Source organism: Opisthocomus hoazin, chromosome 7 (genome assembly GCF_030867145.1).
Source record: "Opisthocomus hoazin isolate bOpiHoa1 chromosome 7, bOpiHoa1.hap1, whole genome shotgun sequence".
Classification (NCBI taxonomy): Eukaryota; Metazoa; Chordata; class Aves; order Opisthocomiformes; family Opisthocomidae; genus Opisthocomus; species Opisthocomus hoazin.
The window spans coordinates 11,135,796-11,158,693 of NC_134420.1; the positions used below are offsets into that span (position 1 = coordinate 11,135,796).

Consider the following 22,898-nt stretch of genomic DNA (forward strand, 5'->3'; position numbering starts at 1 on the left):
GAAAGAAAAGTTGCGTAACAGCTTTGATAATAACCATGTAAAATTTAATGGTTTTCAAAGTACATTACAGTGTACAATATTTATGCCAGTATGTTATTTAAATAACCACCCTAACTCTTCTACAATCCACAGAAACTAAAGCAAAGTCATAAGCTTTTAACCTAAAATACTGTTGAACTGGTTCTTATTATAATCAACAGGTCTTTTACGCCTTCATCTTCAGTATCTTTTTTTTCCAGTAGCTTCTCTCTTTCTGTTCCTCTTCCCTACCTTAGAAGTTGTTGGTTTCAAAAATTCACAGCAACTTCAGTTTAAATAGCATGTAAAGCTATTCAAGTAGTTATCTACATTTCATGAAGAAGGCTATTCTGATCTTTTGTGTGAAGAATAATTTAAAAAAAGACTGAGGACTTTGCAAGCATCTGAAGTGCATTTCAGATGACATTTTTAAACAACTTCTCCATATTTAAGCATTAAGAAAAAAAGCAATTAGGATGGGACTCCACGTGAAACTCCTGCTGACACCTGAAAATTCATGACAGACATGCAGGATCAGTATCTTAAAAAGTTATGTTGAAATTCACCTCTCCTTTTAATCACCTCTTGTAACTTTATGCTGTTGTTTATAGACAGTGTTTAAATACCTTGATTCAAACTGGGATATAAACGAAGTCATCAATTTTCCAAGTTTGGCTGAAGCAATAAGGTTTATAAATCGATGCATATAAAGTGGTCAAAAGCAAGTAAAAAGCATTAAATAGTAAATAGAAACAAAATAGATTTAAGTATTAAACTGAAAGAAAAAAAAATTCTTAAGAACACTAGTTCTAAAAAATGGAACGCTAATAGACAGCTTTACCATGCCAGCCAGCTTGTATTGCTATTTATAACAAGAACTATCACAAAGCTTTTGGCATGTGGGTTACATTCTAGTCAGGATATCTAAGAGTTGAAAATAGGTGGCCATACTTTCTTAAAGATTACCTTTCCCTGTACATGAATAGTTGAAGTCTCCTGTAGCTATCTGAAGATTAAAAAAGCCACCTCAACCAACAATTAACTTAAGCCAAACACAACAAAGAGTTACACAAGTGCAAAACTATTTGCATACCTCTCAATTATGCAGATACAAAAAACACCTAATTGTGGGCTGTTCATCTGTATGTATTTAGTCAGGTTAACTTTAAACCCCACATCACTACTGCTCCTCTGCAATGCTTTTCTCTGCACACTACCCACACTCTGCAGATTAGGTCACAGCAGCAGCAAAGAGAACAATCAGTTCTCCCATAGTTTAAGTTATAATGGAATAAAAAAAAACAAGAACAAAATGAAATGGTAATAATGCTGCAAGAAGAGAGAACTAACAATGGAAGATAATGAAAAAGCACAATACATCGCAAAATTGAGAGGTATGGCTATTACACTAGTTTCAACAATAAAAATGCAATATGAGCTACTGATTATAGCCTGCGCTTTTATTATTTGACCTTATTTTTCTATTAAAGCTTATGAAAAAAAGAAACCTGGCATACCAACTTCACCCCAGTGGAAAGGATTGGTGCCACCTGTTGTACAGTTATATACCATGATATTTCTTGGTCTGGAGGGAAAAAAAGACAAAAAAGCAACTTAGAAGACAAATAACCTTTTAAAAACATAGACAGAAGACATATCCAAAGTTATCCTTTCCCTCAACAGCATCATTTACATAAAGCAGAAAGCATCAGTCTCACTTTAGATTTTTTGCTTTCTGTATCATCTTCCGGTACTTTTCTCTTTCTTTAACTATCATATTTCTTTTCTCTCAGAGAAGACGTCAGCTACATTACCATAGATTTTATTGATTACAAGAAGACCCAAGAAGGTATTTTCAGGCATAGCTTGTACAACAGTATCAGTAGATGACCTCCTCTTCTTTCGCATAAGGAAGTTACACTTTGAGGGACTAACGCCGTTAGAACCTTAGATTCCTTTGTCCTGGGGAAATAGCAGGACGCCGACCAGAAGTTCAATAGAAGACTGATTTATTAAGATACACAATATAACTTCAAAATACTTCGTACTCTCTATTGTCATCTGTTATACCTATTAACTCCAGAATACCAGGCTGCAGCCAGTGTCGTATTGACAACAACATCTACTGGAACAAGATCTGCTACTGCACTGTTGGAAGCTCTCATTGTTCGAAGAATTCCTTTTCCTGCCTTAAAGAACAAAACAATAACAAAAAAAGAGAGACAGAACACCCAACAGTAAAACACTTGAATCTTTGTTGCTTTCCAATGGGGGGGGGTGTGTGTGTGTGTGTTAGGAATTTAAGTATATCCATTACTTACAGCAATGAAGAGACCACTGGGTCCATTGAAGTTATCAATCCATCCCTATTATGAACAGGGGGGAGGGAAAGGATTTGGTTAAAATATATTCAAGTCAGCAGTCTCAAGTGAAAATCTGAGAAGTTTCTACAAGTGTAAGGGGTTTTTGTATCAGCATTGTTATCCAGAAGCAATTAAGCCACAACTTCATAGTCTAGAACATTTTCCCCCCACAAGGGTCACTAGATAAACAGGCTGTCAGTATGCGCTAGTTTACAGACAAGATGGTCAGGTGAAAATTCAATGACTTACAGGAAAAGGCTCCTTCCAGCTAGCACCAACAATAGATGGCCTTATAATGGCTGTGTTTAATTTTGCACCTTCTTGTTGTACTATGTATTCTGCTAAGGCTTTTGTATACGTGTAAGTATTAGGTCTGTCGCCTATCAGTTTAGGAGTAATATCATTCACTAGGCCATCATCCATCCACCTAAAGAAACAAAATAAGAAGCAAGTGTATATTACTGCATGCTGCTTCACTGGGATATGGTGTAGCAAAAGCAATAAATAAAAAGGATAACCAGGTAAATAAAAAATACTTCAGGAAGTAAAGTTAAAATCAAATCTCCTCTTCAAAACAGCAACCAAGGAAAAAAAAAAAAAGTCAACAAAAAATCCACACTAAAACCACAAAAGCATTAGCATTCCCCTAGAAGCTGCATAAACAAAGAGAAACAAGAAATTGTGAAGAAATTTAGACAATAATTAAAAACTCAGTTCTGTATTTCAGGTTTCTACAACAATCCCACTATCTAACACTAAACTAGTACACTTTAAATCTCAGCTTGATTTTCATAATTTAACACCAACTCCCACTGAAGTTAACATGTCACATACTTCTTCCTACTTAAAAAAGCTGAAAGTTGTCAAACATTTCCATTAGCATTTGCATATCAAACAATGAATGTCTGCTGACAGCTTATACTGTGCTTAACTTTAAAACTGCATAGCCTCCTAAAATACCATTCATGAAAATACAAGTTTGGGGGTTTTGCTTATTTAAACTAAAGGCCAATCCCAGAGGCCAGAAAAATCAAGTTTAATAAAGTCTGCCTATCACTCATTTGGATTATACACTACTATTTAAATAAAGGTGGCAACTACATACGTAGAACTCTTCTGAAAAGGGATCTTAAGGAAGAATTTTATATTTGAAATCCCACAGCAGCAGTGTAGTTAGGCTGGTTTGTTTAAGGATATTACTACCAACTTACAGAAGACTGTTTATACTGATCTCATGCTCATTTTGTTTCAAATTAAACCATAAAACCTAAACATTCGAGAGTAAATGCCAAGAACAACAACAAGAACAAAAAAAAAAAATCTTTCACCAGAACACGTAGTATTTTGGAACTTCTTTATATGTTGTACCATAGCAAGTAAGCACATTTGTGAACTTTGTTAAATATTAAGTCTTTTTTTGTTCTTCTTTTGTTGTTAAAAAGTTACCATGATTTTTTTCTTCTTCCTCTTTTAAAGAAAAAAGGATGCAGACTGAAATGAAAACAAGTTTCTCAGTAAAAGAGAGGAGAGTTGTGCATTCAGGGTCCACTGAAGGAACCATACTGATATTTACTTTTTTTGCTCAAGTTAATTCATTTATTACGCACCAACTACAGAGCAAATAGTACATTCCTTTACAATAATCCTACTTTTATCAACTAAGTTCACAAACATGAAGTGCAGACACTGCAAGTTAGTTTTTGGGACACAGGCATACAGCTCCTCAGTTAGCATTAAGTGATCTAAGAAGTGACACCACCGTGTTAAGCAATCATACACCACCTCTGAAACAAGCTGGGTCACCATGTTTCTCCACTTAAAATTAAGTCTTGCAATTTCATCTTGCTTCCCAATTCATTCAGTAGTTGGTATTTAAAACTGTAATAACCTTCAGTCACAGTACACAAGCACAACAGAGATGTGCCTCTTGAACAACTGCTACTTTTGTGTTCTCCACTTCAAAACAGGACTTGGATTTTATTTGCCTCAGCCACCCAACACCTTAACCACAAGAGAATTTAGCCAAGAGAATTTAGCCAACACTAGTATTCACCTGTGTTGTGTTACAATCAAAGCTGATGTGCATCAGGCTCCCTTCATGATATGAACTGGAGTGGTAAGAGGGGTAGAAAAGCCCAGAAAGGGACACAAGTCTGTCTCTATGTGTCTCCGTCAGCTGTTGACTAGAGAGATCACCCTTGTGTAAGTTTACAAAAGCCCTCCCTCACTACCATGAGTTCTAAAACAGAGAGCTGTCCAAGTCCAAACCAAGCACTTTAAGTTATGTTTATCCTGCTTGTGAAAAGATAGACAAGAATATGACTATTTCAGAATCTCATTTGAAAGTGTATTTAAAGTCAATATTATAAAAAAAGGGTTGGTTCAATATGCATTCGAGGTAATAGCTTATTTGTTGTTCATGTTAGTTCTCTTCCATCTATAGTAACAAGTTAAAGAAGATATTTTACTTTTTAATTAGTTATTACTTCTCTTGCAAGGAGTGATATTCTGTACAACAAAGAAGAAAGGAGAGACTGATTCAGAGTCGAGATTATTATTTATTACATTACACGACTTATCCCATGTTTGCCATCTGTTTCAGTTAGGGTTTGACAGCTACTAAATAAGACCTCAGGACAGCTAATACGCACAGAAAATAATACAGAATGAGTAATTCCCCCCCCCCCCCCCCCCCCCAGTAACGTCCAGTTCGAGACTAAAAAGCTACAGAAAGCAGAACTACTTCTACAGTTGTGTTTCGGAGCAGTTGAGTAAAATTATTTCAGTATATCAGTCTGATCTTGCAATGGCATTTAGGTGGATATAGTGGAGGCCACTGTTAAAGGCGACTGTCTTGGTTTTATCCCTTTCCTTCACAAAGCCGGTGCTAGCGCACTTGTAACAGCTCAGCTTTTTTGTTTTTTAATAGCTCCTGATTCAGCCTATCATACAGCAGAAAACCTGTCACACTCAGCATATAGGAGACATCATGAGCAGATATGAGCTTCCCTCTCCTTCAGTACCACTCCATATCTAGCTTAACTGAAGGTAACAATAAAACCTTAGCCCATCTCATTTACAGATAAGGAGAGTGTCACCCATGCTGTCAGACTTGCAGAACAGCAAAAGCTAGTTTCTTCATCTGTCAGGTTTCTAGCCATTTTTTGGTATTTCATTACTAAGAAGCAAGTGGTTACAAATTACTGCAGTAGCTTCCTAAAACATAACACGTACTCAAGAGAATCTATCAGTTTCCTGGGATCGACAGGAGGTGGATAAACTATTTCCTCAATGTGTTTTCGATTGCAATATGCATAGGCAGTTGAAACGTGCATGAACACTTCCAGATTCTTCATCCGCTGTGCCAAGAAGAGGAGCTGTTGTGTGGCAGCCACATTTAACTGAACAGCATCTCTGTTGATTAAACAGAAATTTGATTAGCAGAAAGCAAGACAAAAAAACAAGCAAAAAGAAATAATTATCAATTCATTCTTAAATGTCTCAGTGACGGGTATATAAAGTATTAGCAAATACTCCACCCTCCCCAAAGAAGCAGCATGGAATATCCTAACTTTCTGCTTAGAACAATATGCTGTAACCTTAATCTAGAATATCTCTCTATGTTCAGGATGATTTTCCTTATTATTCTTGGCATCCTCATCCTCCATTACTATAGTGGGAAAAGTCAGTACACCTTTGTTCTCCTCAAGTTAAATCCCAATCCTACACTTCTCATAAAATGTGAAGGAAATAATACACCACAACACCTAGATCCTGCATGAGATGTATCTCTGAACTTCCTAGCTCAAGTTGAGTTAGCCTTCCTTCTGAGTTGTTGACCTTACAGGGCTAGTAAGTTTGAGACTGGCATCTTCTTGTATGATAGCACAAGGCTCGAGAGGGAGGGAGGGAGGGAGGGAGGGAGGAAATAATGTGAAGGAAATAATACACCACAACACCTAGATCCTGCATGAGATGTATCTCTGAACTTCCTAGCTCAAGTTGAGTTAGCCTTCCTTCTGAGTTGTTGACCTTACAGGGCTAGTAAGTTTGAGACTGGCATCTTCTTGTATGATAGCACGAGGCTCGAGAGGGAGGGAGGAAGGCAGGCAGGCAGGCAGGCAGGCAGGAAATCACCAAGAACCACACTTTCATCCTCCAACTTCACTGCTTTTCACTAAAAGAGAGTCCTTAAGGACACTGTAGGAGGTTAGGTGTATCTACAGTTCCCACCAGAACACAGCTTACTGACCAACCACTATGAGTATTTTGTAAAATTCACATATTCTCTCCAGCCTATAAAATTTACTATGGGCACTAGTTTTCTTGTACACAGTGTGCTAATCAACTAAGTTTCAAGAATATAGCTAAATAAAACTTTATCACAGTCTTTGTAATGAAGTATTACATTAACATGAAAAAATCTTGCCCCACCCCCTCCAAATACGAAGCAAGTTTAAGACTGCTTTATCACACATTATTACTGAAATGCTGGGGGGACAAGATATGGGGACCACTTTCCGAAAGCAGTTAACATAACTGGAAAATATTACTTCTGCTTCTGAATAAATCAGTTTGGGTTTTTTTAGATGAAAGTACTGTCCTCAGTCTTCACTGTCTCTTTCAAGAGCTCAAAGGAAGGAGTTCATAATCAAGAGCTGTATGCATCACTAAGATGTCACAGTGTATAGCAAGTAAAAATCAGGAAAACTTCCAAAATAAGCCAAACTGTTTTGTTTTCTTGACTTTATTCCTACCACTGGCCCCTAGCCAAGTATTTTGAATTTTATATTAGTTCTTCCTGTTAAACATCTGATGAAGGCTGCTCTAGGTGGTCTTCAGATGTAAGGTTTCTCCAACCATTCCAGCACATCTGTTAGGTGCTCTGTCCTCAACTCTTTCCCAAGAAATGCTCACATTTTCTGTTTTGCGAAACAACATACTGGGCCTACCAAGAAAATGGAAACTGCCAGAGGTTTTTATACCAACACTCCATTCCACCAGTCTTTCAAATTGTTTTGAAGTCCCTCTGGGATTTTGTCAGGTTGGCAGGTCCTTAACATTTCAAGACCATAACACAGTGATAAACACTGGCTACATTATGACATGTCAGCATACAGTATAACATTCTTAGAGAGGTAGAGCCAGCCTTTGTAACAACTAAAAAAAAAAAAAAATCCGAGTTGAGAAGTGTTTTAACTCAAAGTTGCTTTACTCCCTTCCCCCCCCCCCCAAAAAAACTGGAGCTATCCCTTGCAAAGCCATCTACCTAAACCGGATATTTATTCCCATGTTTCAACACTAAATCAAGTCACTGCTTTTGCCAAAAAGCAAATATAATTTTCTCTTACCTCTCGTATTCCTTTCTCTAGTATTTCCTTAATAGATTTTCTGTACAACAGAGAAGTTTTCAACTTTTAGTTTTCATCTTTCTTGAGCATCTGCTTTTCCCTACTGCCTCCAATGCAAACCTCTGTCCTTCTTAGTGTTAGACTTTATGAAGATGCAGAGAAAGCTCAGCAGTATTTAATCTCCCATTTGTTCACCAGGTAGACAGCAAGTGCTAGCACTTCCCCCAATTACAATTCTGCCAAAAAGATCCCCTGAAAACATGCATTCCGCTTCTAACAAGGAATGCTAAAGGAATAGTTTGTGTTCCCCTTCACACACTAGGAAAAAAGCTCTAATGTTACTAGTGAGCACGGTACGTATAGCTACAGCTTCTTCATATCCCTTCTACTCATCCCAGGGATCAGAGCAACACATGATGTCAGGAAGACTCATAATAGCAACATGTTCCCCAGCCTTTTCAACAGCTTCCCTTCAAAAAGGCTTTGAAATGCTGGCACAGGGATGTAGTTACAAAAAAAACGCAACCAAACAAAACAAACAAAAAACCCACAACCAACCAAAAAACCCAAACACCAACCGAACACACAAAACCTGAGGGTCCTATAGCAAAACTACAAGTATAATTTATTTAGTTTGTAAGTGTTAATAATGAATTTGTCTTTTTGCCTAAAGCTTTAAAAAGATATGAACATTTCCATGTCGAATAGTGTAATTCTAAACTCTGGCAAAGCAGGTCTAAATAATATGCCTCCATCTTCCTAAGAAGAGCAAATGAAAACCAAATAGCTTAAGGTAAGTTCAGAGGAAAAGATTATTACTTTAAGGGGCATCATGAAACTGATCAAACACACAAACACCAGAGCACATGAGGCAGCCTGGCAGGCTGAATATTTTTGGGCAGACATCTGATTTACCCCCTTCCCGTTGAGGGCCACCAGACCAGAGTATACAGAATTTTAGACTCACCTTAGTGTTTCATTGAATCTGACTGTGGCAGCACAATGAAATATAATATTAATGCATTCCATAAGTTTTTCCTTGATTGGTTCACTAAGGTCCAGTTCAGGCTGCGTAAGTTCACTCGTAATTACTATTATTTTTGCTTTGAAGTCTGGTTGCTCATCTCTCAACCTGTCGAAGAGCTGTCAAAAAAACAGGACTTAAAATTCAAACCAATAGCCAGTGAAGATGAGATACATTTTTCATTTAATTGAAGAAAACACCCACATTTTCTGCCTATATAGAGTTATACCTCCTTACTTTTCAAAATCATCAGTAAGTTAGAAAAATGTTTTAAGAAAATTACACCATGTTACTGACTTCCCATGGACATACTCAGCAATGAAGCTGTGCACACTTTATCCCACACAGCGAAAGCAGTATTGCATGTGTTATATAGAAGGTACAAAGACTTCAATTTGCACTTAAATTTTTTTTAATACTCATACCTATCCTTAAAACCTGATCTCTATCATCATCAGAAGAAAGAAGGAATGGTCTCTATTAGACAGCAGGACTCCAAGAAATTTTAAGTAGCAGTCTAAATACTGTAATCTCTTTTCTTTCAGCAGAAGGAAAGGAAAACTCTGCCCACTTCCTAAGCTTGACAATAACTACTCAATTCCTTACAGACTTGTACAAGTCACACCATTGTAGTTTTGTACTTTCTATCTGTCCTGCCCCTTTTCACATCCATAGCCATACATTATTCCTATATACCTTATACTACCACTAACCAGCACAAAGGGGAACAAAAACAAACACCTAGACCACATTCAGTACATAGCGCAAATTAACAAAGGAATTAGATATCTGAAGTCCAAAGAAGTAGAAACCTCAACATTTTTTGGCTATTTGCGACTCAGTTTATTTTGATTACCACATTCACCCATTTATATTTTAAACCCTTCAAGAAACAGAATGTCCAAGCATCTGAAGAACATTTAATGAGTCCATCAAAATTGCGAAAAGTTACTGGCAGGGCCCTTACAACTGGACGGCTTAAGACAACAGATCCTATTAAAAATTCTCATAGTCTTTTGGAAGAATCTTGATTATGTTAATACCAGTTAGACAAATTAGATCGAAAGTGTATTGTCTGACAGAACAAACATCTGGCCCTATCTACATCTCTGCAACACCATCCCTTTATGTTCTTACTCTAGGGACTAAGATGCAGGACTACCTCAAGCAGCAGTCCTGCTTACTAGGACTGGTAGTGAACCCATTCCAGCAGTAAGTGCTCACCAAGACTCATAAAACACATCAGATTATTATCTCAGCAGGAGCTGGTATAGACTATAAGCAAAAGATTTGGACTCAAATTTAAAAAGCCTTTCACAACACAGGAGTTTCCCCAAAAGCTACACTGCGGCTTCAGTCTTACTGAAATTTAAGTCAGCCCACACTACCTGTTACTCTCCTCCTTGCCTGAATATTCCACACTGTTTATTTGGGTAATAATATATACAACAAGGGGACCGAGAAGCTTTTCCTTTCTCATCTCAGAGTTTAGTCTGGAGACATTTTACTTGTTTCAGAGAGTGACAAACTGAGGGTTTTATGTAGGGAGAATTTGCGACTAGATTTAAGACAGAACTCTACTGTAACTTATTCTGTTGCACGCTGACATTGCACAGGACTGCAAGCATATGCTTTTGAGCTATAAGCTACAGTTTTGACATGGTTACAGAAAATAGTTTACTAGGGACACAGCCATCCTCAGGTCCGCTGTAATCTTAACTAGTCAGAGTCATAGAAATTCATTGCTTTAAACAGCTTACCCCTCCTAGCCTACATGCATTCATACTGTCTTCGTGATTCCCTTTAAACAACTTCTAAGCACACACTTTGTAGAGACCACACTGTATCTCAACATATTTCCTAAGCTCGAAAAATTAAACTGCCAACTCCCACATCCCATAAGAGAAAGACCTGGACAGAAATAAACTCTGCTTTGGCAAAGTTTGCACTAGAAATCTCTCCCCTTCCTGTTCATCCTTCTCATCATAGAGCAGATACTTTGTAGTAGAGAGATGGGCAACACTAACGGATGGCTCTGCATGTAGTAAGAATGCCCAGCCTAGTTCACCAGAATATTAAGGTAACGAGTCATTTCTGGAAGAAAGTAGCCAACCTAGCATGCACAGAAAATCATTTAGATAACCATTTTTGATAATTCCATGGCACAGAATTTCAGTGCCTTTCCTTTATTGTCACAGATTTATACTAATCTCCATGACTAACAGAAATCTGTAATAGAATCTATTACGACAAACACTTCTGTTTACAAACATAAGCTATTCAAACAACCTGTTCAGATCACATATTCTTGCTTGAGATCTAAAGAAGGGTCTCAATCTCATCTTACAAATCCCAGTCGACACTGCCTCTTGCACTTAAAACTTGTTAAAAGAATATGTAATTAACTTGGATGTTCTACTTCTTAATTCTGTATTACAGCTAAACAACCTACTCCTGAATTAAATACAGGATAATTTTCCACTACTGGCTTTGCTAGAGACTAACAGCTCAAAAACCATAAAAAACACTACCAGGTCTTAGGTTTTATATTTCTGTTAGAATGAAACAAACATTTAATAACAATGTTTTTGCTTTAGACAAATCAAAGCTGTTCTCAAAATGAAATGGGAATGTTATAAAGAAGGACACAAATGTACTTTGCGAACATATGACACATACCTTACAGCTGGTAATCTCTTCTATTCGTGCTTCAGGTGTCTGCCCTGCTTTGTGTCTTACCAATACATACACTGCTTTCACTTTAGGACAAGATCTGAGCAGCTTTTCCAGAAGCACTTTTCCCATGAAGCCTGTAGCTCCTGTCAGGAGGATGTTCTTTCCTTCATAGTATTCAGGGATGGAAACCATTATGACCTTAACAGAAGTTAAAAATAGAAGTATATTAAAGAACTTCTAGGAGTTCACATTTGCAGAAGATATATGGAAATGGCACAGATTCAAACATTCAATCTCATGCCTGAAAAAAATGCTTAACAGCCGTTTTTCACCTACCACCAGTACTTAAAGACGATTTATTTCACCACATTCCAGAATAATCCCACAGGGCCACTAGCCATCCCAGATCTTCTTGTAAACTGGCCCTGTTAATATAGTGTCTTAAGGAATTAAGACTCCCTCTCAGTCTAGGAAAATAGTTCAACCTCAGTCTATTTTTACCTTTATGTGCATGGTCCTTTACCACTTTGAGTGGCTGTTCCATGTAAACTAAAGGTCGTGTCATTTAAATATAATGACAAGTAGACACTTCAAATACTTTGACAGAAGACAGGGAGCCAGGCATCTGCCAATTGCTGGCCCTGGTATTTTGCCTGTGTCAGCAAAGTCCCCTGTCTGCATTAGGCTTAGCCTTCCTACAAATTATGCTAAGCCAGAGAGAAGGTATAGTTAGTTTCTTGGTACGAGATCTGCTGGTTTTATATCTATTGCAAAACAACATACAGTTCTACAGATGATACAGGCTTCCAGCCTTTCCATCTATTAAGTTTGTTGGGTTTTTTCCCCTCCCAAATAAGCAATTAGAATTCTCACACAAACTAATAATTTCAGTTAGCCACAAATACACCTCCCAGTAAAATGAAGGGTAAGTGATTGTTACTTAAATCCAGAACAAAGCTCTAAAGCACTGCAGGTTTTGCTTCAGATATGAAGTTAACTATGAAAATTACTATTTATTTCCTCTCCCTTAATCAACCACTTTGAAATCATGTCTAGTTCGAGATAATGGAAATTGAAACTTTTTAAGGGCAAATATACTGCAATCTCTCACACTAATGTGGTCTTTGGACTATGACCTTTATGACCTTTAGAACCCGTGCCTCAGGATAACTTCAAGCCATTCTGTTAAGTCCAATATACCAACATATTTACTTTAACCCTTAAACAGCTTGCTTTTACTGTAGAAGACTATAGCATGTGGCTACATTTCCACTATGTTTTACCAATCTTTCTAATTAGAGACTTATAAAAATAGTAAGCTGGTGTAGTGAAAGTCCAGTTATAGTCTCCTATAACAGATACACAAACAGACCATTATGACAAAAACACTACCAAAAAGAGACAGATTCCATAAATCCATTATACTAAAAAAACACAACAAAAAGTCTCCTTAAAAACAGATGGAGTGTTTCTTAAGCAAGTAAGAATTACAACATCCTAAGCAGGATGAGACCCTTTCTTCACCTACCACCCACCAAGAATAAAAGGAATGCAACTTGTAAATATGCTTAGTTCTTTTGAAACAGCAGGCTACCGCAAGCATGAACTCACCAGGCAATACACAAGATGTTGTATATTAGGAGTGAGCAACTACAGTCTTAATTCGCGCTTTTTGCCTGAAAAGTAAGTAAATATTTTTTGAATGCTTGTCTACATCTCAGGCACCTGTCACATTAAAGCAATTGGCTGTGCTTTTCATGTTCTCATATCATGCTGAAGTCTCTGAACAAGCTCTAAATGATTACTTGCCAGAAATGAGTTATCACCTGCACAATCCCCAGTTTTTGGAGTCTGGGTACAAAGTCTTACTTTTGGTCCAAGACTCCAAATCCTATTTAGACTCCCTTCTTTGACAAGGGTAGCTCCTGCACTTATTAGTGAAGCATCTAAAAACTGATAATAGGACACAGCAGCAAGTTTAGAACACAACAAACACCACTACTTCCACTGGCCACAGTACATCATCCCAAATTGCTTTTTTGAAGTCTGAGGAGATTGAAAGAGGTGGATGGAAGGAAAAGGCTACTTGCATTAAACCACTTTCACCACATACTTAAGAGACTTTAATGCAAATTTCAAAGCATACCTCCTGTAGTAAAGCATGAAGAGCAAGATACAGCATGCTTGTGAGTAATAATTTCCTGTTCATTGTAAGATACAGGTCTATTTTCTTCACTGTGGCTCTGGAAGTCACAATTAATGCTCTCGCTATTCAAGTACGTCCTTCGCATAACTTTTATTTTCCTAGTCTTTACATACACCATTCAACTCCATCTCCTCCTAAGAACCTCCATGCTTGCTCCCACATACAGGGTAAGACTTTCATTCCCTCAAAGAGCGAAAACTCATGCAATCATTACCATACCAGTTTTGTGACCAAAATTCAAGTTTTGTTATGGTTCCTACATAATCTTGTTACTAATTTACCTGCCTAGCCATCATTAATATTTTTTATCCCTTAAGACTCTATACTAGTACTTTAACACTGTCTGTTCACTTGCCCTTCCTCAAAGGAAGGCTTAATACTACTTCTGCCAATGTTGTATCCTCAGTCTGCAAACCTGTTCACTTGGCAGAGGCAGCCTTTGGCTATGCAAACACAGGAACCTTGCTACAACACCCAATACAGGGGCTACAGTCCAACATCTGTTTCTGAAAAGCCAAACAGTGAAAAGAGTTATACTGTCAGTGGAAAAATCTGTGTTGCTATGGTCCAGCTTTTTAGCCAACTGAAAAATCTGAGAATATTTACAATCATACAATGTAAAGAAAACTAGAAGCCAGAATAAATCAGAAAATTTCCCACCTCAGTTATTTCTGACCATACTCCTTTGAGTATGAGGTTGGTATCAGATAAAAAATAATTAAGTTACTCTCCTGAAACTCTTACAGAAACTCTTACGGAATACCAGACGTACCAAACATCCAGATCCAAAGCTATGATTAAGTACAGTGATGAAAAGGGTTCAGTTAAAAAAAAAATAAAAAAAAAACCAGAACACATGAACGTACATACTCACATTCACATTCGAGAGGCAGCAACACCTATATGTTTGCAAGCTTTTTTTTTTTTTTTTAAAAAAAAAAATAGTATTGACAGAAGCATTTCCTTTGAGAAATTCTCAACACCACTTCCCTTTACTCTGTTCTCTGACAACTAGCCTCTGGTAGACTTAATTCATAGCCATTTTCCACAGTAAGTTTGCCTTCTACTTCCATACCTCTAGAAGATTCCAGCTGGGAAACAGAATTGGTGATGTTTTCAGAAGTATACATTGTTGCCAACGTTACAGCAATAAACACTGGGATTGTGAACAAATTGCCTAGAAGCATCAAATATGAATTAAGGGTAAAAATCATGTATGGAATCTAGGTGTGAAGGAACAAAGTCTGAAATCGACACCCTATGTTTAACCTTTCTGTCCAGTAGGGCAATCTCAGCTGCAGGAATGGGAAAGAGTGTCCCCATTCTTCACCTACCTTTCCCTGCCTTCTCTGAGAATGTATCTCCACATGCCAGTTAGCATAGCATCTCCTAATTTCAAGTTCAGAAGGGACTTCTCATAGGTATAATGTAATATATTACCTGTGTTATCTTACAGAGTTCTTTATGGCAGCAAATTACTGAGGAACTACATCATAATTGTGGTTTTTAAAAGAAGAGTTAAGAAATAGATTTAGTTCCCAGCAGAAATCTAGTTTGACCTCTAACACATAACAAGCTGGAGCAGATCCAGAAAAAATACCTACCTTGCAAGACAGCATAGCAAAAGCAAATGTGGTATTTTAATGCTGATATTTAAGTGTCAGCAGTCATTTTATCTAGTTTTAGAGTGCAACTTGCTGCATGTTTGCAATAGCTGAATTGTAGCTATTAACCAGCAATACGTATTTTCACCAGTTATCCAATGGCTTGTTTACAGCTACCTCTTCAAACACACAGACAGATAATGTCTATCAACATAAAATTGTCTAATGCACACTTTGGAACATCCGAAACCCTGTATCACAGCTACTTCAAGCTACTAAGTAATAACAGTCAAGAAAAAGAAATCTGAGTGTTGAAAGGATTAATAGTAGTTCTGTAAACGATTTTTGCTCTAGAATAGGGGTGATCAAAATCATCAGATAACTTGTAGGGATGAACAGCTTTTGGTGGAAGAAACTTCCCTTATGCTGCTACAGAGAAACTGATGCTAGGATACTGATGAATTCACAGGTTAAGGGCTAAACCAACAGTGGCACTTTGAAGATATTACTTATCTGAAGGGTGCTGTCCTTTGATAAACTAAGAGCTCCTAAGCACTTCAGCAAGAAAAACCCGTTGTCCAGGATCCCAGCCAACATTCCCCATCTTGTAAAAAATGCTAGTGTCCAAGGCTGAGCAAGTGCTACTATGGAACAAACAACGGCAGCTCTGTTTGCCTTCAGAGATACTGCAGCAATATTTAACTCATTGCTTCAAACACAGGTCTGACTCTTAAAAGAGAGACAATTCTGTTTTTAATGGGAAAAAGATGAATTCTCAGATTCGTTCAAACACAGATTAAGATGTTTAAAGACTTGCTTTACAAGTGCCGGGAAAAACTGCTGCAGTTCTACTGAATGTTTAAAAGCTAACACCAGTAACTAGACAAGACTATTGTTGTGGTTTAGCCCCAGGCGGCAACAACCACGCAGCTGCTCACTCACTCCTCCCTCCCCAGTGGGACAGGGAGGAGAACCAGAAGGAAAAAGGCAAAACTAGTGGGTTGGGATAAAGACAGTTCAACAGAACAGCAGAGGAAAAGGAAAAAACACAACAATAACACTGATAAAAAGAAAATACAAAGCAAGGGATACACAATGCAATTCTCACTGCCTGCTGCCCAGCCCGCTCCTGAGCGGCGATCCCCTCCACCAGCCAGCTCTCCCAGTTTATATACTGAGCATGAGGTCATGTGGTATCAAATATCCCTTTGCCTAGTTTGGGTCAGCTGTCCTGGCTGCATCCCCTCTCAGCTTCCTGTGAAAAGTAACACTATCCCAGCCAAAACCATGACATTATCTACTCCTTATTCTATACCAACTACATCACGCCCAGATCCTACACTTCCCAATTAACCACCATTACTTTTCCTGTCTTTGAGATTATACATACATGGAGATATCATTCCACTAGTCTACAGGCCATCCCTCTAAAACGTCCTTTGAGTTCATTTAATCCATGACTTTGGGCTCCACCTGTCATAACAGTCTTTCTTTCAGGGCAGGAGAGATGATGCGTGGTGTTGGACAACTGCATGCTGTTATCTGGAGCTTACGGCTGTGTATCTGGCACAGTCTGTGCCCACAGTCTGCAGGCTGAATATGTTGATCTCCACGACGTTGCTGGGCACCAGCTGCTAATGCCAGGTCTAGTCCCATCATCACCACACTTTGCTTGGTTTCATCAAAGTTCACCCTTCATTAGTTTGGGTGATTCTTACTGTAATACCATCGATATGGCATATAACAACTATACTATAGCAGTGATGAGGTGCAGCTGAAGGGTTATTTAGCAATTTAATTTACCGGCTATTCTCACCCACAATCAAATCACCAAGGTACACATCAGGCTTCCCCATCCTTCTGCATCACCAACCAAGCACACCCAGGTCCTCAAGCAAAAGCGTTCCCACGGATGGGCTTGCCTTTGCCTGAGGCGTGAATAACCCAGACTGTCTTCCATAGCATATTCTTCACATGCACTACAGGGACTTTATCCCCTTCTACAGTACATGGAAGTTTTGATTGGGCAGAGCCAGCTTGATTGGTAGATCCCCTGGTGTTAACTAACCAAGTGGATTTTACTAAATGAGCACCCCAGTGTTTGGAGGTCCCACCACCCACTGCTCTTGGTGTAGTCTTTGACAGTCCATTGTATCATTTGATTTTCCCCAGAGACTGGTGCATGGTAGGGGATGTGATACACCCACTCAATACCATGCTCTTTGGCCCAGGTGTCTGTGAGGTTGTTTCAGAGATGAGTCCTATTGTCTGACTCAGCTCTTTCTGAAGTGTCATCTTGCCATAGCACTTGCTTTTCAAGACCGAGGATAGTGTTCTAGGCGGTGGCATGGGCTACGGGATATGTTTCCAGTGATCCAGTGGTTGCTTCTACCATTGTAAGCACATGACACTTGCCTCAGCAGGTTTGTGGGACTGTGATATAACCAAGCTGCCAGGCCTCCCCATATCTATATTTCAGCCATCGTCCTCCGTACCACAGAGGTTATATCTGCTTGGCTTGATTGATTGCAGCACGTTTCACATTCATGGATAACCTATGCAATAGCATCCATGGTCAACTCCACCCCTCAGCCATGAGCCCATCTGTATGTTGCATCTCTTCCTTGATGGCCTGAGGTGTCATGGGGTCACCAAACTACAAATAAATGACCCTTATGTTGCCAGTCCAGATCCACCTGAGCCACTTCAATCTTAGCAGCCTGATCCACCTGCTCATTGTTTTGAGGTTCCTCAGTGGCCTGATTCTTGGCTACGTGGGCATCTACGTGCTGTACTTTTACAATCGGCTTCTCTAACCTGGCAGTAGTATCTTGCCTTGAAGGACCAGCCCAGAGGGATTTGCCCCTGCACTGCCAGTTGCTCTGTTTCTATTGCTGCAGCCACCCCCACAAGGCATTTGCCACCATCCATGAGTCAGTGTAGAAATAGAGCACTGGCCACTTCTTTAGTTCAGCAACATCTAAAGCCAGCCAGATGGCTTTCACCTCTAAACTGGCCTGACTCGCCTTCTCCTCCAGCAGTCTCTGCAACTTGTTGTGTAGGACTCCATACAGCAGCCTTCCACCTCCAACACTTTCCCACAATGCGACAGGACCCATCAGTGACCAGGGCAATATTGCTACCCATTTTCTGGCAGTTTATTATACAGTGGCACCTCTTCAGCACATATCACCTCCTCTCTGGTGACATTTCAAAAATCTTTGCCTTCTGGACAGTCCATGATCACTTTCAGAATTCCTGGGCAACTGGGGTTTCCCATTTGGGCCTGCTGTGTGATCAGTGTGACCCACTTCCTCCACATAGCATCAGCTGCATGATGTGTAGAGGGAACCTTGCCTTTGGACATCCAGCCCACCACTGGCAGCTGGGGAGCTAAGAGGTACTGTGCTTCAGTACCAAGCACTTCCAAAGCATCTCAAACTCCTTCGTATGCTGCCAATATCTCTTTTTCAGTTGGAGTACATAGCGGGCCTTGCATCCTCTGTATCCCCAACCCCAAAACCCCAGGGGTCAACCTCGAGTCTCCCCTGGTGCTTTCTGACAGAGACTCCAGGTTGCGCCACTTTCCCTGGCTGTGGTGTAGGGCACATGTTTAACATCTTGTCCTGCTCAGAATAACCCAAGTGCTTCTGCATGAACTGTTTCCTGTTTCACTTGTTCAAAGGCTTGTGGTTCCTCAGGGCCGCATTTAAAATTGTTCTTCTTCCAGGTCACTTGGTAAAGAGGGCTTACAATTAGACTGTAATTTGGAATATGCATCCTCCAGAAACCTACAGCGCCAAAAAAGCTTGTGCTTCCTTTTTGCTAGTCAGTGGAAAGACATAAATGTTGTTTTGTTGATCACATTCATTGGGATCTGATGACACCCATCTTGCCATTTTATTCCTAAACACTGGATCTCCTGTGCAGGTCCCCTGACATTACTTCATTTTCATGGCAAAAGTGGCTTTCAGAAGGATTTGGACTATTTTCTTCCCTTTCTCAAAAACTTCTTCTGCTGTGTTGCCTCATACAATGAAGTCGACAATGTGTTGCAGGTGTTCAGAGCTTCACCCTGTTCCAGTGCAGTCTGAATCACTCCATGGCAAATGGTGGGACTGTGTTTCCACCCCTGGGGCGGTTGATTCCAGGTGTGCTGGACAACCCTCCATGTGAAAGCAAACTGTGGCCTGCACTCTGCCACCAACGGGACTGAGAGGAACGCATGAGCGATATCGGTGGTGGCATAACACCTGGCTGCCTTTGACTCCCGTTCATATGGAAACTCTAGCATGTCCAGCACAGCAGCACTCAGCAGCAGCGTGACTTGATTCAAGCCACAATAGTCTACCGCTAGTCTCCACTCTCCATTAGACTTTCACACTGGCCGTATGCGACTGTTCAAGGGAGAGTGAGTCCTGCTGATCACTCCTTGGCTTTCCAGCCAAGGATCAGCTTATGGACGGGGATCAGGGAGTCTCAGTTGGTGCAACATTGCCGCCGATGCACCATTGTGGTAGCGATTGGCACCTGTTCTTCTTAGACCCTCAGCAACCCCACAACAGAAGGGGCCTCTGAGACACCAGGCAAGGTAGACAGCTGTTTAATTTTCTTCATCTCCAAGGCAGCTGTACCATAAGCCAACTGGTACCCTTTTGGGTCCTGCAGATATCCTCTCCTGAGGCAGTCTGTGCCGAGGATGCATGGAGCCTCGAGGCCAGTCACAATGCACTGCTTTTACCACGCATTCCCAGTTAGGCTCACTTCATCTTCCAGTGCAGTTAGCTGTTGGGATACCCCTGTCACTCCAGAAATACAGAGCGGTGCTGCCACTTTATAGCTTGATAGCATTAGGGTACACTGTGTACTGGTGTCCACTATTGCTTTATACTCTTGTGGATCTGACAACGTGCCAGGCGATTGAATCCACATGGTACAGTAAACTCGGTTGTCCCTTTCCACCACCTTGCTGGAGGCAGGGCTGCGCTAATCCTCGTCATCATATTCATTACTCATTTTGTATAAAAATTTCTTAGAAGTCTCTTTAAGAGGATCAGAATTTAAGATCAGGCCTTCTACTCTGTCTGGGAAATGCCCACCTGAAACTGGAGCGGATATCTTTCCCTCACACCTGGCAGAAGTCACCTCCAGAGGCTGAGGGCTTGTGTCGTTTTTCCGATTGCCTGGTCAATGCCCCCTTCCATAGACAGGGATCCCAGCTGCTTGCACTCCCTGTCCCCTAATTCCAAGCCACTGGCCCTGTTATTCCAACATCAGAGCAGCCAGGTAACAGTGTGTGCACTTGGATGGCAGATGAAATCTTATCACATTTCTCACGGCTCACTCTGGGATATAGATTGGGCGATTATCTCTGGTTCTGCCTCTTCCTCTTTTTCTCCTGACGGCCGTGGTTCATCATCCTCCCCGACGAGGCAAACTGATTTTTTTTTTGTGTATTTCTGCCTCTGTACAGGGGCGATGACACTGGCACAGGTTGGATTTCTGGTTCAGCTTCAGGGCCTGTCACCAGGCTTGGAGCAGCCGCAGCACCTGCCGTCTGTTCTCCCTCTCTTCCCCCAGGGGTTCTGCACAATATCAAGCAGTGTTTGGTAGATACCAGCCAGGGCCCAGCACAGTCTGGTAAGTCATGCCTCTTTGGAATAGCCACAGCATTTTGCTTTCAAATATTCTATTTGCTTTTTTAGGCTTCTGTCGTTGTTTGGGAGTGAAGTTCCAAAGCACTGGAAGTGAGAATTTCTCTAGACACCTGCCCGTATTCTCCCACGTGCCATGCCACCCATGACTACCAGGCCTTGGAGCAGATCTCTAGGTGGTATTCTTAAAATAATTTTTAGTAACCCTAAACAAGACCCGAAAGACATTTGGGAGACACAGCAATAGGAGTATGCTGGCTTGAACATCCCAAGGATATTCAAACTTCTGAAAAGCTGCTGTGACTAGCCTGAAGGAGAAAGAAGGAGAGAAGGAGCAGGGGAAAGTATCCCCTCCTGTCTTTCCCATAGATTAGGTGCGGTTATTAATAAATTCTGAGAGATGGTGCCCGAGGTACAGGCATGACAGCAATTCCGCGTACAAAGGCCAGCCTAACCTCATGCCCAGTGATGTTATCACAAGTTGGTATTACACAGTACAGAAAAATCATAATTCTGATCCCTCTCCCTGTGTGATAGACAGCACCGCAGGCAATACATAGTGCATATAAGGATTTACATAACACAACCATGTGAACAAAAAACCCAACATTGTTACCAACAGCTATTTAACTAATACAATGCATGCATATAACAAATTAGGTTCAACATGTTCTGGTTGGATCTGCTGTTATCCCAACCTTTCATGCCCCACACCAGGCACCAAAAAGGACTGTCATTGTTTAGCGCTTCAGCAAGAAAGTACCATGCGCTCACTCACTCCTCCTCCCCCTCATAGGATGGGGGGGAGAGTTGGAAAGAAAAAGGCAAAACTCGTGGGCTGGGATGAAGAACAGCAAACGAAGAGAACAATAACAACAATAAGACTGATAAAATGAATATACAAAGCGAGGGATATGCAGTGCAAATTTCCTCACTGTCCATGCCCAGCCTACTCCCAAGCAGCAATTCCCCTCCCACAGCCAGCCTTCCCAGTGATATACTGAGCATGACATCATGTTACCAGATATCTCATTTGGCTCTTTTGGGTCAGATGTCCTGGCTGTGTCCCCTCCCAGCTTCTTGTGAAAGTTAACTCCATCCTAGCCAAAAACAGAACAGTGTGCATGTATGTCCTCATTAGAGATTACATTGTCTGTTTTCTAGTTTATCACTGAAAAACATTAGGTCAGCAAGATGCTCCCTCCAAATTCAATCATACCGATATTATCACTCACAGGAAATAGACAACGTGTATTTCCCAACCTCTTAAGTGTCAGCAACAAGCCACAACATTCTGCAAAAATACAGCCTGACAAACTAATTTCCCCCCTTTCCCTCCAACAGCTTGAACCAAGTACTAGCAGCACTATGACACAAAAAAGCCTAAAAGCAAGGTGGAATAAACATTTTATTTATGTATAATCAGGAGATTAATTCCATCTAGACATCAAATCACACCAGACAAAAAAAAAAATCATTACCGAAGTCCTTCATATAGAGCTTCAATTGCCAAATTGCAAGGACACTATAGCAAGTCAGGGAAAAAAAAAAGCCTAAGAACTGGAGAGATTCACGCAACAGAGGAAGTAATATTTAACTCATCTAAATAAGGTTACTGTCAGAAAGACAAGCCTAGGTCACATCATGATATCATGTCTCATTTCATTTGGTGCTTTGTTTCCACAAAAGTAAATCAATGAATGCTATCAGCAGAATGTCCACATTTTTAACCACCACAAGGGTCAGTGATCTGCCCTATTTGGACAATACCTATCCAGCATATCACCAAAGGATGACAGTTTGTTTGTCTTCACGGTCCAAGGTTATATCCATTGAGAAACCTTATCTGTGAAAGATACTGTTCCAGAAGATGAGTAGAGACTGAAATGATGGAACAGAGTACTTCTTGTTGTAAACTGCTTTTGGTGTAAGCTAACCTTAAAGAACACATACTTCAAACTTCACAATCACAAGGAAGATTGGGGATGTCTCCCACAGCTAG

At 40.1% G+C, this 22,898-nt stretch overlaps 1 protein-coding gene across 4 annotated transcripts in view; it reads right to left on the reverse strand.

Moving 5' to 3' along the window:
• The window catches only part of FAR1 (fatty acyl-CoA reductase 1), a 43,870-nt gene that overhangs the window by 14,389 nt on the left and 6,583 nt on the right, over positions 1–22,898 (reverse strand). For 3 of the 4 annotated variants that reach the window (XM_075425464.1, XM_075425461.1, XM_075425462.1), the window contains exons 2-8: positions 11,436–11,630; positions 8,700–8,875; positions 5,616–5,795; positions 2,631–2,808; positions 2,340–2,384; positions 2,089–2,207; positions 1,536–1,603 (exon numbers count right to left, since the gene is read on the reverse strand). In XM_075425464.1, the coding sequence (XP_075281579.1) occupies positions 1,536–1,603; positions 2,089–2,207; positions 2,340–2,384; positions 2,631–2,808; positions 5,616–5,795; positions 8,700–8,875; positions 11,436–11,624 (955 nt within the window). In that variant the 5' untranslated portion in view covers positions 11,625–11,630. Of the gene's footprint in view, positions 1–1,535; positions 1,604–2,088; positions 2,208–2,339; positions 2,385–2,630; positions 2,809–5,615; positions 5,796–8,699; positions 8,876–11,435; positions 11,631–11,768; positions 11,852–22,898 lie in introns of those variants that run through there. The other variant, XM_075425463.1, reaches the window with a different exon arrangement.